A 15,926-nucleotide genomic window follows, 5' to 3' on the forward strand; every position below is an offset into this window, starting at 1 on the left:
TGGACATGGGGCACTGGCTCTCAGTATCCCCTTTGTTACAGCGTTCTGTACTGCATATTTGAAAACTTAAAATCATGTATTTCCTTTATGCCCTTGCAGCTTGCGCAAGGATGAGAATTAGGCTTCACTATTTGAATGCACTAGTGTGCTTTACTATTTTTTTAAAATGAGAGTTAACAGTTATTGAATACTTTAGATGCAAGGCATTTTATACACATTATTCATTTAATCTTCACAGCAACCCTGCAAGGTATGTGCTTTATTGTTCTGATTTTGTAGGTAAGGAAACTGAAACTCAGGAGAAAGGGATTCAGAAAATTGTCCAGTCTCAGAGGAGTAGTATTCATGGAGGCAGGAGTCCAATCACAATTTTCTCACTGAGTTTCTGCGTGCTTAAACACTGGGACCCAGGCCACAAAAATCATCTGGGAGGGTTTAGGAGTGGTTTATGTAATGCAAGCTCTTTAGGCCAGTCATTTTCCATGCTAACATAGATCTCAGAAATCCCATATTTCCCAGGTGGAAAGGCAGAAATATCCCTCGAAGAGTTAGCCAGAAGGAGGCTGAAATAAAGAGCTCTACCTCTCCTTCACTATCAAATCTGCTCCTATTCAGAGGAAGTACTCTGAGAGCAACAGCTGGTGCTAACAAGGACTTAGAATTAATTTGAAAATGGCGACTCCTTTGAGGGTGCAATTGAAAAAATCATCCCCCACCCTGGGTATACCAGTTAGGCCAAGTGGCCCCTTCCTCAGATGTAATGCCTTGTTCCATGGCTCACTGCGTGTCCAGAGGAATGTGCCATGGACGCACAGCGTTCTTGGCCATGTACAGCAGTATATGGCAGAGCCCTGGGAATGGTAACATTTGTTTACTTAGCCAGGACCCCTGGCACTTAATTTCTTGCTAGCTGTTACATGTGAATGTTATTTGAGCTCAACATTCTAGTCCCTCAATATGCTGTAGTGACCAGATTTTCCTCAGGTTCTCATGTTTGATTCACAAGGTCCAGCTTACATGACCATATATTGGGAAGCCCAGGGTTTTTGGCCATATATTTTTGTTTGCAATAGGGCTGATTAATGTAAAGGCTTTTTGTACTTAAAAATTTTAAAATAAATGGAAGTAAATTTGTTTTCTTTAAAACTTTTTTCTATCATGCTAAATATTTAAGGTAGATATGAATTGATAGAAAACATTTTAAAAGAAATTTGGTCATTGCCCAGACACAGTCATTCTGGAAAATTATGATAAAGAAATGATGCTAACTATAAAAGAAAAGCAAAAACCCCTATGGATAAAATTATTCACCATGGTTTTAGTTCTTATGGAAAAAAATTGGATATGAGCTATCCTTTAAAATTGAGCATAAAACTTTAGGTACATTGTTGTATATAATCATGTAACAGTATGGTGCCCTTTAAAAATTAAAACATAAAATATATATGATTTCATATGATAGTTAGCTCTTGTTGCATAAAAAAACCACTACAAATGTTACTGATGTAAAATCACAATCACTATGTTATGTTCACAGATTCTGTGGCCCATAATTTAAGTAGCTGAGGCAAGGTGCGGCTATTCTATCCATGATGCCTGGGGCCTTCCTCCAGAATACTTGAATGGCTGGGGCCTTGGGATCCTTCGGAGGCTTCTCTACTCACATGCCCGGGCTAGCATGGTGCAAAGGCGGAGTTCAGTTGGGACTGCCAATTGTGGCTTATTCCAGGAGCCTTGGGCTTCCTTATAGCTTCCTTATAGGTGACCTTGCAAGGCTTAAGAAAATCTGGCAATTAATTTGAAAATGGAATGGACGCCATCTTTCCACTTGCAAAAAATTTTTGCTTTGGGTGTTATACAATGGAGACTTTTATTTTGTGTTGCTTTGAAAGCAACCTGACAGTGTCTAGTCACAAGCTTTTTATTTTTATTTTATTTTATTGATTTTTTACAGAGAGGAAGGGAGAGAGATAGAAAGTTAGAAACATCGATGAGAGAGAGTCATCGATCAGCTGCCTCTTGCACACCCCCTACTGGGGATGTGCCTGCAACCAAGGTACATGCCCTTGACTGGAATCGAACCTGGGACCTTTCAGTCCGCAGGCCAATGCTCTATCCACTGAGCCAAACTGGTTTTGGCTAGTCACAAGCTTTTTGTATGTCAAGAGGCAGTTGGTGGTAGATTTCCTGAGCTTGTAATACTGTTCTTCAGTTCAACAACTGACTGGCAGTATTATTCTGATTCTTTGCTTCTAAAAGTAGCAAAGGTGCCGAAACCGGTTTGGCTCAGTGGGTTGAGCATCAGCCTAAGGACTGAAAGGTCCCGGGTTCGATTCCGGTCAAGGGCATGTACATTTGTTGAGGGTACATCCCCGGGTATGCAGGAGGCAGCTGGTCGATGTTCCTCTCTCATCGATGTTTCTAGCTCTCTATCTCTCTCCCTTCCTTTCTATAAAAAATCAATAAAATATATTTAAAAAAATAAAAATAGCAAAGGTGTCTGCTCACCTAGTGTCTGTTTGGTGGCTTTATTATGAATGTCATACCTTTAGGCCAAACTTAGAGTTTACTTCTCTAATCTTTCAGTGATTTCTAAGCACATAGTTTCTTGTATTAAAAATCACTTTCTGTATTAACACAACTAAATGGTTTGTTTCCTAGAAACAAACTGCTCCCTGATTATAAGAGTGCTTTAGCTCTATGTCATGTAGAGAAAATTCAACATTCTAAAAATTCAATTGTAAAACATTCAAGCAAAAGGAAAATTGTTATTCTGTATTTTACATAAAAAATTCCCAAATTTTAAAAATTTATGTCTTTAAATGAGCTGATTGTATTGTGCCTTTAAATCAAGATTTGATTTAATGTACTTAATTGTATAAAGTAAGGCACAGTGATTTACTGAAAAATGACTTTATTGAATGCAATTGAAATTTTAATGTAGTCCTTGCCAAAGCTTAATATAAATAAATATAAATAAAGATTTAACACATTATAAATTAGTCTGGTTAAACAAACTTTTTAATACACACTATGCAATTCCTAGAAAGTAAAAAAGATTATTCCTGTGCCATAGAGGGTAATTCTATGGTGAAATAAATATTGAACATTATGCTAAATCAAAATATGTGTTGACTTTTTAAAAAAATATATATTTTATTGAGTTTTTACAGAGAGGAAGAGAGACGGATAGAGAGTTGGAAACATCGATGAGAGAGAATCATCGATCAGCTGCCTCTTGTACACCCCCTGTGTGCCCGCAACCAAGGTACATGCCCTTGACCGGAATCGAACCTGGGACCTTTCAGTCCGCAGGCTGATGCTCTATCCACTTAGCCAAACCGGTTTTGGCATATGTATTGACTTTTTTTATTTCACTTATTTTCATTGTTTTTAAGACTGCATTTAACCATATAAAATACAGCCTATATTAAGTAATTGGTTAAAATGTTTGAAAGCCCACATTATTATACATTTGTTTTCTTTTATAGTTAAGCAATAACTCTTCTTTTCCTCCCCCCCCCCACCCCCCTTTTAATCATTGGTTATGTAACCCTATGTGATTGATTTAATGTTGATTGATTTAATGTTGATTGTTTGCTTAATTTAAACAGAAAAATAATTTATTAAAGGTTACTAGGCAGCTCAAACTCTTAGGAAGAGCCTTTGCAGAAGAACTCAGAAACTTTGCAGCCAATAACAATTCCCACAAGTAACTAAATGTTGAGTTACTTATAGTTACAATACCACTGTCAGTGGCTTAGCATTGCTGGTGCTGGGTTCTTGCTGCCGGGAGCTGTGCTACTGCTGGTCTGGCACAGGAGACCATCTCTGCTATCCTACTCACCAGAACTGAGGTTTATATAATTTTTCTTTACTTCAGTGTTTTTGACAAATAAGAATAGGCTATATATTTATATACATTTTTTGCTGGCACTTTTGAGGTTTTTAAGCTATTATTTTTAGGACATTTTTTCTGAAGAATTTTAAGCCAAAGACCAGAGACTGAATCACAGACTTCCCTTGAAGTCAGCTTAATTTTACTATTTCATAAAGTTTTCATGGCTATGATTTTGTTGTCAAATTTAAAATGCCTTAAATGGGTAAAGGTTTATACATTCTGAATTTAATGTTTAGTCTCTGAAATCCAACCTTTCAATGAGCTTTTTCCTTTTTATTTATCATCAATTTCTCATCTCTTCCAAGTTTAATTTCTATTGCATTTAAACATCCATTTAGGCAGATTTTTACAAATTATTTGGGACCAAATTTACAGTCTTTAGAAAAATAATCTCTTACTGAAAACATTACCTTAGACTTTGTTACTGATGAATAGAAATGCTTTAACTTGAAATAACAACATTTAATATTTTTAGCTTCATCAAGGTATAATTGACATATGAAATTGTAAAATAGTTAATGTATACATTGTGGTGATTTAATATATGTGTACATTGTAAAATGGTTCCTGCCATCTCATTAATTAACAGACTCATCACTTCTCATATTTATTTATTTTGGTGAGAACATTCAAGTTCTCCTCTATTAGCAAGTTTCAATTATACATTATAGTGTTGTCAACTATAGTCACCATGTTATACATCAGATCCTCAGATCTTATAACTGAAAGTTTATGCCCCTTGACAAACCTCTGTATTTTCCCTACCTCCACCCCCTGGCAATCACTTTTCTACTGTTTATTAGTTTGACTTTTTTTTTTAGGTTTCACGTATAAGTGATACCATGAATATCTGTTTTCCTGTCTAGCTTGTTTCACTTTGTATAACGCCCTCAAGGTCCATCATTGTTGCAAATGGCAAGATTTTCATCTTTCTCCTGGAAGAATAATCCTGTAATATCCTCTTTCAGAAGCCTTATAATTTTTTTTGTAGATATTTGTGAGAAACAAGTTTTAAAAATAAAATTACATTAACTACATATTTAGAAATAGAGATTTAATGACATTTTATCATGAGTCCTTTTAAGTGTAAAATACCCTTTAGTAAAATAACAAGCACATGATTATTTTATCTTTTATATATGAGTTTTCATAAATGATCTTGCTTTAAGTATGTATGAAAATAGTGAGAATGAAGCATAGGAAGGGAGGTAACTGAAGACACGGCAAAACAGACATTGGTAGAAATGTAACTATGCTTCATAAACTCTGGGTACCATGTTCTGTGATCTGGATTCAAATCTTCAAGCTATCATTTACTAACAGCATCTGTGCAACACTTTTGTAAATTCTCAAGAATAATGCAAAGACCAATTATTATATTTTTGTTATTTTAACCATGACATTAGTAGGATTTAATACTATGGTTTTAAGTAGAATTTAATGCTATGGTTTTAAGTCAAAATAAAGGAGATGAATAAAAAGGTAATTCAATTACATATCAAAAAAGAAAAGCCATGTTGGAACAAGCAGATAAAAGTTCTGAAATAAAAATATATGAAGGCCTATTTAATAAAGTCTTACTTATTTCAGACTTAGAATCAAGACTAAGGCTGTGACCACCACAAAAAAGTAAACTAAAATTGAATAGAATTTTTTATAACTTCCCTAGAATAAAAAAAAAAAAATAACCAAACCTCAATTCTTATAGTATATCAGACTTTTTAAAAGTAGCGTTACTTCTCAATGATACTTATATAAATATAGGAAAAATAATTCCAGAAGAAAATGGTGCTAATTTACATGATAACAGTCACAGAGGACCCAATGCGCGGCTATTGAATGTTAAAACATTTTCATGATAAAAAGAAAACAAAACGTTATATACCTTTGTGTGTAATGATTTGTAAAACATAATTTTATAAAATGATTACTAAATAAAATGTTGAATGCTGCCAACAGAACTGTATGGTGATTTTCAGAAAGCTTTTTTTTGAAAAACATCAAACACCGCCATCGAAGAAACTTGTGTTATTCATGGACTGGTTGGTAAAAATGTTCAGCCAAAAGAATGTAAGAGAACTTAAAATTGTTGGCTTTTGCCTACCGTACCAAGATCAGCCTTAAGATCTGTTGGCAGACTTAACTTTCTTGATCCTTTAACTGAAACAACAGAAAAAGGAAAAAGGCAGTTGTTAATTATATAAAATTAAAGAGGAGTGTGGGGGAACAGTATGTTTTAAAATATAATTATTAAAATCCTAATAAACATTACTTTAGTGAGCATGTATGGAAGCGAAATATTGTTCAGTGTTAGTTCATTGCCATTCAGTAGTAAAAATTTAATATGCGAACAGAAACATGAGAATAGTAATTGGTATTACAGTAAATATTTAAGTGTATCTACATAGTTTCTTTTTCCATGTAGTATAAGGAGTGATTACTTATTTATTTGGGAAATAACCCAAAACAGTTTTAGATAAATCTAATAGATAAAGAAGTATTGCAATAAAGGTATCAGGTCATATAATAAATAATGAGGGTAAAAACTGATGAACTTTGTCAACATTTTTTTTTGAAATAGAAAGAAAATTCTATTATAGACGTATGAAGTAATCAAGAAAACTTTACCATGCCAATGGCAGATGAAATGACTTCACTATTGAAAACTATATTGTTAAAGTCAGCAGATAAGAAAATCTTGAAAATAAAAAATTTGAAAATAAATTTAATTATAAATCAAGCTATTAGAAAATGTTTGAATAAACCAATAATACTTCCGCAATTTTTTTGAAAAACATTACTCATTGTTTATCTGTTAATAAAAATTTTACAATGGGCATCTCATAAAAAATATTTAACTAAGATGCATGTTATCATAGAAAGAAATGAATTAGGAAAAAATCATGTTAGAAATCTTTTCTGTTGATTAATATTTAAGATTCAAATTACTACTACCAATTCATTTCTACTTTCTAATGAGTAACTTTTAAAAAAAAAAGGTTTTATTGATTTAGAGCAAGGGATAGGGATAGAGAGATAGAAACTTTAATGAGAGAGAAACATCAATCGGCTTCCTCCTGCACATGCCCTACCAGGGATTGAGCCCACACCCCAGGCAAGTACCCTGACTGGGTATCAAACCAGTGACCTCCTGGTTCATGGATTAATGCTAAACTGCTAAGCCACACCAGCCAAGCTCTAAATAAATAATTTTTCACAACAGGAAAGCATTTTAAAATAAAGATGCCAGACATAGTAAAAGAATACTCTTTTTAAAATAATAAAACATGGCTCACAAATTTCTGAATTGTTACCACCTAGATATACAGCTTTGGAAAAAAAAAATCACTTCATCGATTTGCAGCTTAGTCTTTTTGTATGTCAACTAATATTCTTGATTCTATCTCTAATGCTTCAGCTGGAATATGATTGGAATGAATTTTATAATAGGTTTTATGAAACCTAAATAGAATATAAACAGAAATGTACTTTTTGTGTCATAAATATTACTCTTTATTACTCTTTTGATATTTGTTCCCAAACATCAAAAATTTTAAAACCCATTCTTAATTTAAAAATCATACCAAAATAGGTGGCAAGCTGGATTTAGCCTGTGGGCTGTAGTTTGCTGACGACAATACTAGTATACGGTGCCAACCTACTTATAAAAAGAAGATAAGTACTAACATTTTAATAAATGTAGTAACAGCAGGTAGTTTTCTCTATGAAAATACATTAGGAAATAATTCAAGATTAAGAGGAAATAAATAAAATTTTAGTAATTTGGGTTTATAATTAGCTGTACAATCAAAAGTGTTACTTATATCAAAATATAGCAAACTATGTAAATACATATAATAATTAGAGGCATGGTGCATGAAATTCGTGCTTGGGGGGGGGGGGTGTACCTCAGCCCAGCCTGCACCCTCTCCAATCTGGGACCCCTCGAGGGATGTCCGACTGCCCATTTAGGCCTGGTGGGATCTGGTTTAAACGGGCAGTCAGACATCATTCTCACAATCCAGGACTGCTGGATCCCAACTGCTCACCTGCCTGCCTCCCTGATTGCCCGTATTTGCTTCTGCCTGCCAGCCTGATCATCCCTTAATCATGCCCCTGATTGATGCCTAAATGCTCCCCTGCCAACTGTTTGCCCCTAACTGCCCTCCCCTGCAGGCTTGGTCACCCCTAATTGCCCTCCCCTGCAGGCCTGGTGCCTCCCAACTGCCCTCCCTTGTAGGCCTGGTCCCTCCCCTACTGGCCATCTTGTGGTGGCCATCTTGTGGCCACATGGGGGCAGCCTTCTTGTGTGTTGGAGTGATGGTCAATCTGCATATTACTCTTTTATTAGATAGGATAGAGGCCTGGTTCATGGGTGGGGGTTGGTTGGTTTGCCCTGAAGGGTGTCCCGGATCAGGGTGGGGGTTCCCTTGGGGCCTGAGGTGGCCTAGGCAAGGGGCCTGTGGTGGTTTGCAGGCCAGCCACGGCCCCCAGCAACACAAGCGGAGGTCCTGGTATCTGGGGTTTATTTATCTTCTATAATTGAAACTTTGTAGCCTGGAGTGGAGGCCTAGGCCAGCCAGGGCTGCACAAGCTTGGCTTCCTCCATTGCCGGGGGCAACACTAGCCTTCTGCTCTCTCCAGCTCTGTGGCTGCTGCCTGTTTGTTGGGATTTATTTATCTTCTATCATTGAAACTTTGTATCCTTGAGTGGAGACCTAGGCCCGCAAGGGCAGGCAGAAACTTGGCTTCCTCCATTGCTGGGGAAACCCAAGCCTCCCTCCTGCTCTCTGTGGCTGCAGCCATCTTGTTTGGGTTTATTTGCATATTTGCTCCTGATAGGCTGGTGGGCATGGCTCGTGGGAGTAGTGAAGGTATGGTCAATTTTCATATTACTCTTTTATTAGGTAGGATTATGCTTTATAAGGGGTTTCAAAATAAAGTCTATTTTAAAAATTATGCTTTTGAGGGGGTTGCAATAAAGTACATTTTAAAAATTGATTCATAATTCAGATGAATCATTAAGGAAGTAGGTTATTTACTATTTAAAATAATCTTTCATTTAATTTTTTAAATAGGAACTAATTCCTTATAACTTATTGATTTGTTTTATAATTTCTTTTCTTTCTATTTTGTTTTTAAATAGGGCACTTTAATGTATCTATACAGTATTAGTTATTTCAAAAATCCATTACAAATATGCCTTTAAAAAGAGGGTAAACAGTCCTGCCTGTTGGTCAATAAACCCAGGTGCATATAGCAGGACAATGACCACAATGCAAATGCCCTCCCCACTATTTTAATGAAAAATTCACCTCCTGTAGTTTAGTATCTAACTGACTCTGGCTCTCAAATCTGCTCTACCTTTGGGAATTCCCCCCTCTACTTTGCCACTTACAATTTTTGGCTTCCTGTTTACTACTTTCTTTCCCTCCCTCTACAACCTGGGGAGGAATCTAAGGAAGCAGCCAAGATGAGAATTTACAATCTCAGCCTCTCCCCCAGGTCCCAGCCAGCCCTTCGGCCACTGCGCCACCAGAAACCAGCTTTTCTATGCTGTGGAAGAAGTTGGAGCCATAGCAGTAACCTTAGCATGTTATCTCTAAGGAAAACCTGGCAGTTTTAAATCCAAATGGCCACAAGGCCTGGGAGTGGACTATAAGGTCTACTCCCTCGTTCCCCTCCCTGTTCTTCAGCGTCATACACCTATACATAATTTTCCAAAGTCTTTATTAGCTTAAAGGTTTTGAAGCATCGCTAGGTTAAATAGTAAACATCTAAATATTTTAAAATAACATAAAACACTAAAACATTAGTTGCTAGATAAATTTTAATTCACCTGCTCTTAGCTTTTATTACAGAAGGTCTCTTGTACTTTGTTAAAGGCATATTTTATTGAAAGTAAAAGTATGTTTAAAGTGTGTTCATAAATGTCAATCTAAGAAATATTGGTTATTTTTTAATTATCATTAAAAAATTAAGGTTTCTAAGAATGTTAATACATTTTAAAGAAAAAAAAAGGTCTGTACATGCTGCTGATGGTAAGACAGAAAGAAAGAATATTAGAGATACTTAATAGAAGGATTGAGGCATGGTTATGCATTTTTGAAGGACATGGAAGGAAGATTTGAAGGCTAATTTGGAAGTGTGAAATTTGTGAAGGTTGTGTATGTGATAAGAAGGAAAAGAGAAATGTTAAGAGGAAATTGATTAAATGATACAGGTCAGTAATCCTGGGAACAAGCAGAACTGGGAAACATATTTAAACAGCAGTTTGCAACCATCTAGAAAACCCTGTCTTTCCTAAACAACCAAGGACACTTAAAAGTCAATGATTTGTATTTTGCCTCCCTAAACAGAAGGTAAATACCTTATGTCAAAGTACTCCAGGAGGTTGATAACAGATATCCAGTTAGTGTCACCCAAGGACAAATGAAGTTAGAAAATAAGCCTAATTTTGTTTAGTTTTTTTTTCTAGTAAAATAATTATGTTATATTAATCAGATATTTAAAAAATATTTTAATCGTAGGCACTGAAGTTTATTAGCCTATATTCCTGTCTCATACACTTTAATATATAATCCTTTGGTAAAATCAAGTTTGACAATCCTTCAAGGGTTTGAATTTTAAGAAACTTTTCTGGATCTAGAATTGACTTTAAATCATCCTAATAGACTCTAAAAGGCCTCAAATGTTTCTTTTCTCTATCTTGTAATTAACCGCTGCCTAGAGGCTTTTCCAGTCATGGGATGGCCCCTAGAGATAAAAACAAATAATGGACCTGCCTATGCTAGCTCCTCCTCTCAGCAGTTTTGCAAGCAATACCAAATAGTACATAAAACAGGAATTCCATATAATCCCCAAGGACAGGCAATTGTAGAAAGAGCTAATTGGACCTTAAAGACTCAATTACAAAAACAGAAAGGGGGTGAGGGGTATTATCCTACTCCACAGGATCAGTTAAATCATGCTCTTTACACTTTAAATTTTAAAAATTGTGACAATGAGGGTCACACAGCAGCTGAGAGGCATCAAGCTCCTGGTGCCATAGCATCTGCTGGTATGGCATGATGGAAGGATTTACAAACAGGGCAGTGGAAAGGGCCAGATCCAGTAATGATGTGGGGAAGAGGGCACGTTTGTATCTTTCCAGAAGGGTGACAAGAGCAAGCAGTGCATCACAACCATGGACCTGGGAGAACAGCTCATCCCGCCGTTCAAGAAGCTAAAGATCACACCTCCCATGATGATGCCAGCTCATCTACCAACCCCGAAGAAGGAGAAAAGCAGAAGACAGGTGACAAGGCCACCCGAGAAGCTTAGTGACCCCACACAGGGTCAACTGAAGAAGCTGACCATTGACGCTTGGCAAGAGGTGAAAGAACCACTTTCTAGTAACCCCCTCTACCCTTTTACTCTTTTTGTTGCTATGATGGCATTTGTCAGCTGCCAGGTAAGTATGGCTGCAGCAGAAACTTACTGGACATATGTTCCAGACCCCCCTGTGGTCAATCCAGCCACCTGGACTAGGAAATCAGTGCCAGTGTTTATTAGCAACACCAATATGGTCGGGGGTAGCTCTGACAAGCACATAACTCCTTCTTCCCATGGTAATTATACTTATAATGGCTTTAGTGGGGAGCTCTCTATTTATCTAAAAAGGGGACTTCAGGATGTTTGCAGCTTGGCCAAGAAAATAAGACATCCTATAGAGGCACAGACATGCTAACATTGCAGGCCCCTGGAATGTGGGAAAATATATCCAGACAGTTAATAAACTTGGGGGTTTCCTAAGGCCACCCGAGGGCTGTCTGATAAGCAACTCCCTTCAAACCCCCCTCCCCCCCCCGCCGCGCCTCTTCCCCCCCCCCCCCCCCCCCCCCCCCCCCCGCTCCCTACTGTCATATTAGCCCAGTACTGAGCTGGGAGCATTTCCTCAGTGGCAAGATTGTGCCAACTTTGTACCAGTGAGACAATATTTCTGGCTCTGACTTGTATGTACTGGATTGGTCTCACATGCTTGATGCTAAATATCCCCATCACGAGCCTATATCACCAGGAAGGTGTGATGGGTAACAAAGATCTTTGGCGTTTAGCCACTGCCCTTGACTTTCTTAATTTTACTGGCTCTTTCTTAGCTAATATTAAAGGAGCGTGTTCATTGAGCCCTTGCTATGGCTTTCGAGCCTGTGCCCAGCCTCCATATGTATTGGTGACTAGAAATGTGAAAATCACCAGATTGGACACCTATTATGCTGGTCCAATGCCATCACTATAACCTTACAAGCTGTTTCCAGGCATAATCTGAATGAAGATATATTAATTTTAAAACAGCCTTCTTTTACTATGCTTCCTAACAATATGATAGGAAAATGGTATTATGATGGGACCTCCAGGCATTGCAGGAATTACATAATCAGCTGTCCCAGGAAAAGCGTGCTTTGGAACTTACTATTTTTGGTATTGTTACCCAAGTTACTGTTATTGCATTTGCTGTAACTGCTTCTCTTGCATTGACCTAAAGCATTCAGAATGCGAAATTTGTCAATGAATTGGCTCAGAACACCTCAACTACATTTCATGATCAAGAAGATATAGAAAAAAGGCTAGAAACAAAGTTAAATGCTTCAGAAGCTATAGTAATAGGACTAGCCAATCAATTAGAAAGTATCAAGATTAGACAGCAGCTGCAATGCCGCTGCTTTTACAATACATATATTTGTGTGACTTCAGCCCACTATGATAGTCCTCTATGGGATTGAAGTAAAATCAAGATGCACCTACAGGGAATATGGCATCATAATAGTATCAGTATAGACATAGTATGGCTACACAAACATGTGCAAGCCTTGTAGAATAGTCATGATGAGATTATACCTCCAGGGAAACTGGCAAAAATTTGCTGGGTAATTTAAAATTTTTTAATCCGTGGAAAATGTTAAAACACAGCACCTGGTACCTAATAGGATTTCTTTGTGTACCATTAATTTTATTCTGCTTTCTTTCAGTGAGCAGCAAGCTCCTGGGATCTCAAGTCCAAAGTCTTTAATTAGATGCCCATAAACTACACTTAAAATATAAAGAAGAGAGAGATGTAGAGAGCGCCTGGAAAAGGCCCCTGAGCTGATTGTCATCTGAATCTAGTGGTGCCTGGCAGTCATGCCCTGGAAACATATCTTGCCACAGGCAGGTGAATTGTGAGTCTGACCTTTAGTTCAGGCGCCAGAGGGTGGATTTCATTATCTAAATCAGCGTTTTTCAACCGCTGTTCCTGGTGTGTTGTTGCCTGGTGTGCCGTAGGTGCAGACAAGACAAGAATTTTATAATTTTTCACTATTTTGTTTACTTAATATTTCATAATAAAGTAATTATAAAATACTTTCTTTGTGTTTATTTGATTCCTATTCAAGAGAATTACTTTATATATAGTCAATATAGGCACAGAGTTAAATTTTTTAACATTTTCTAATGGTGGTGTGCCTCGTGATTTTTTTCATGAAACAAGTGTGCCTTTGCCCAAAAAAGGTTGAAAAACACTGATCTAAATCCAGCCAGGCACCAGGAACAATCTCAATTATATGGGCCCACCCAGAAGTGACGATTACAAAGAAGCCACAAGAATGCACATATTTTCTTTATCTTAAACTTTAGTAAAACGTCCTGGTATCTTATTGTATAAAATAAACGTGCTGTATCAGCTCTGGATCACTGCCTCTGCATCACAGGACAGCTATCCCACCTGATTCCAGCTTTCCCTACTGTCTTTTTGTCTGTCTCTTTTATTTTCTCAATCCCCCATCACCCTACTCAGGACTCCTGTCCGCTTTCTAGCTGTGCTGGTCGCAGAAAAGAGAGAAATATTTATAAGGCCCTGAATAACTGCAGCAATCCTGAAAAAGAAGTACAAAGTAGGAGGCATCTAAATGCCAGATATAAAGCTGTATTACAAAGCCACTGTCCTCAAAACTGCCTGGCACTGGCATAAGAACAGACATATAGACCAATGAAATAGAATCAAGAACCCAGAAACCCACTCAAACCATTATGCTCAATTAATATTTGACAAAGGAGGCAAGAGCATACAGTGGAGTCCAGACAGTCTCTTCAATAAATGGTGTTGGGAAAATTGGACAGATACATGCAAAAAACAAAAAACAAAAACCACACACACACACACACACAAATTAAACCACAAACTTACACCATAGACAAAAATAACTTCAAAATAGATAAAGGACTTAAACGTAAGATGGGAAACCATAAAAACCTTAGAGAAATCTACAGGTGGTAAAATCTCAGACATATGCCAAAGCAATATCTTCACTGACACAGCTCCTAGGGCAATGGAAACTAAATAGAAAATAAATGGGACTACATCAAAATAGAAGCTTCTGCACAGCAAAAGGAACCATCAACCAACAACAAAGTCCACTGGATGGAGGAACATATTTGCCAATGTTAGCTCCAATAAGTGTTTAATCTCCAACACTTACAGGGAACTTAATACAACTTAACAAAAGGAAGATAACCCAATAAAAAATGGGCAATGGACCTAAATAGATACATTTCGAAAGAGGACATATAGAAGGCCAAGAGACATATGAAAACATGCTTAAAGTCACTAATCATCCGAGAGGCAAATCAAAACAACAATGAGGCATCATCAACAAATGACAAGTGCTGGTGAGGGTGTGGAGAAAAAGGAACCCTCGTGCACTGCTGGTGGGAATGCAGACTGGTGCAGCGACTGTGGAGAACAGTATGGAGTTTCCTCAAAAAAACTAAAAATGGGACTTCCATTTGACCCAGTAATCCCACTTCTAGGAAAATATCCCAAGAAACTAGAAATGCCAGTCAGAAAGGATATATGCACCTCTATGTTCATAGCAGCATAATTTACAATAGCTAAGATTTGGAAGCAGCCTAAGTGTCTATCAGCAGATGAGTGGATTAAAAAACTGTGGTACATCTACACAATGGAATACTATGCTGCTATAAAAAGGAAGGAACTCATACCATTTGCAATAGCATGGATGGATCTGGAGATCATTATGGTAAGCGAAATAAGTCAGTTGGAGAAAGATAAATGTCACTCATTTGTGGAATATAATAAACCACATAAATTGATGAACAAAAACAGATCCAGAGACAGTGAAGCATCTGAGAGAAGGCAGGGGAGAGTAAGGGTAAAAGGGAAAGATCAAGCAAAGGACTTGTATGCAGGCATATAAACATAACCAATGGACACAGACACCAGGGGGGTGAGGGCATGGGTGGGAGTGGGGGAGAATGGGGAAATAAGGACACATATGTAATACCTTAATAAAGAAATTTAAAAAAAAAAGAATACAAGTAAGTTGGATTCAAATCATGACTCAACTATTTACTAGCTGAGTGACCTTGGTCTAGTAGTTACTTAATCTCAGAAAGATTGTTTTTCTCTTCCTCTGTAAAATGGGGGATAATAATATTCCCTACTCCAGTGGAATCCTGTTAGCATTAAGTAAGGAAATGTGTGTAAAGTATTTAGCATCGTGTGATATATAACAACCATTCAATATTACCTATTATTTTCATTATCAAACTTAGTTGGCAAGAAAATATTATCTTTCTTTGGTATTCTATATGGCTTATCTGGGCAACATGTCCTACTTAAAATAGAGTGCACAGGATTAAACACAGCACACTTGATAAACCTCTACTTATACATAGTATTACGGTAGTTCTTTACTCTGCACAACAGTAAAAGAACCTACTGTCTTTTTAAGAATGATGACATCCCACACTTGATTCATAATACTCCAAAAACCTCTCCTTTGCTATAAAAATCTATTTAAATTATGTTGTGTATCATCATATAGAATAGTATCTTTAATGCTTCACATTTTGAAAAACTGCCTGTCTTGGCTGACAGACAATAACACAACAAATAGTACCACAGGTAATCCAGCTGTGGGGCCGGGAATATAGCTGCAGCAAGTGTTTAATTTCTTATGATCCTAGTCCTGTTAGATTGTGGGCAAAT

General features: G+C 37.0%; 1 protein-coding gene across 6 annotated transcripts in view; it reads right to left on the bottom strand.

Annotated features, from left to right (window-relative positions):
• The window catches only part of STXBP5L (syntaxin binding protein 5L), a 157,491-nt gene that overhangs the window by 24,350 nt on the left and 117,215 nt on the right, over positions 1-15,926 (bottom strand). For 4 of the 6 annotated variants that reach the window (XM_084871510.1, XM_084871507.1, XM_084871508.1 and 1 more), the window contains one exon: positions 6,011-6,061. The exons of the other annotated variants lie outside the window; for them this stretch is intronic. In XM_084871510.1, coding sequence (XP_084727636.1) covers positions 6,011-6,061 — 51 coding nt within the window. The remainder of the gene's footprint in view (positions 1-6,010; positions 6,062-15,926) is intronic. 6 annotated transcript variants of the gene reach the window in all.

This window comes from Pipistrellus hanaki (assembly GCF_964339955.1).
Source record: "Pipistrellus hanaki genome assembly, chromosome: 2".
Taxonomy (NCBI): domain Eukaryota; kingdom Metazoa; phylum Chordata; class Mammalia; order Chiroptera; family Vespertilionidae; genus Pipistrellus; species Pipistrellus hanaki.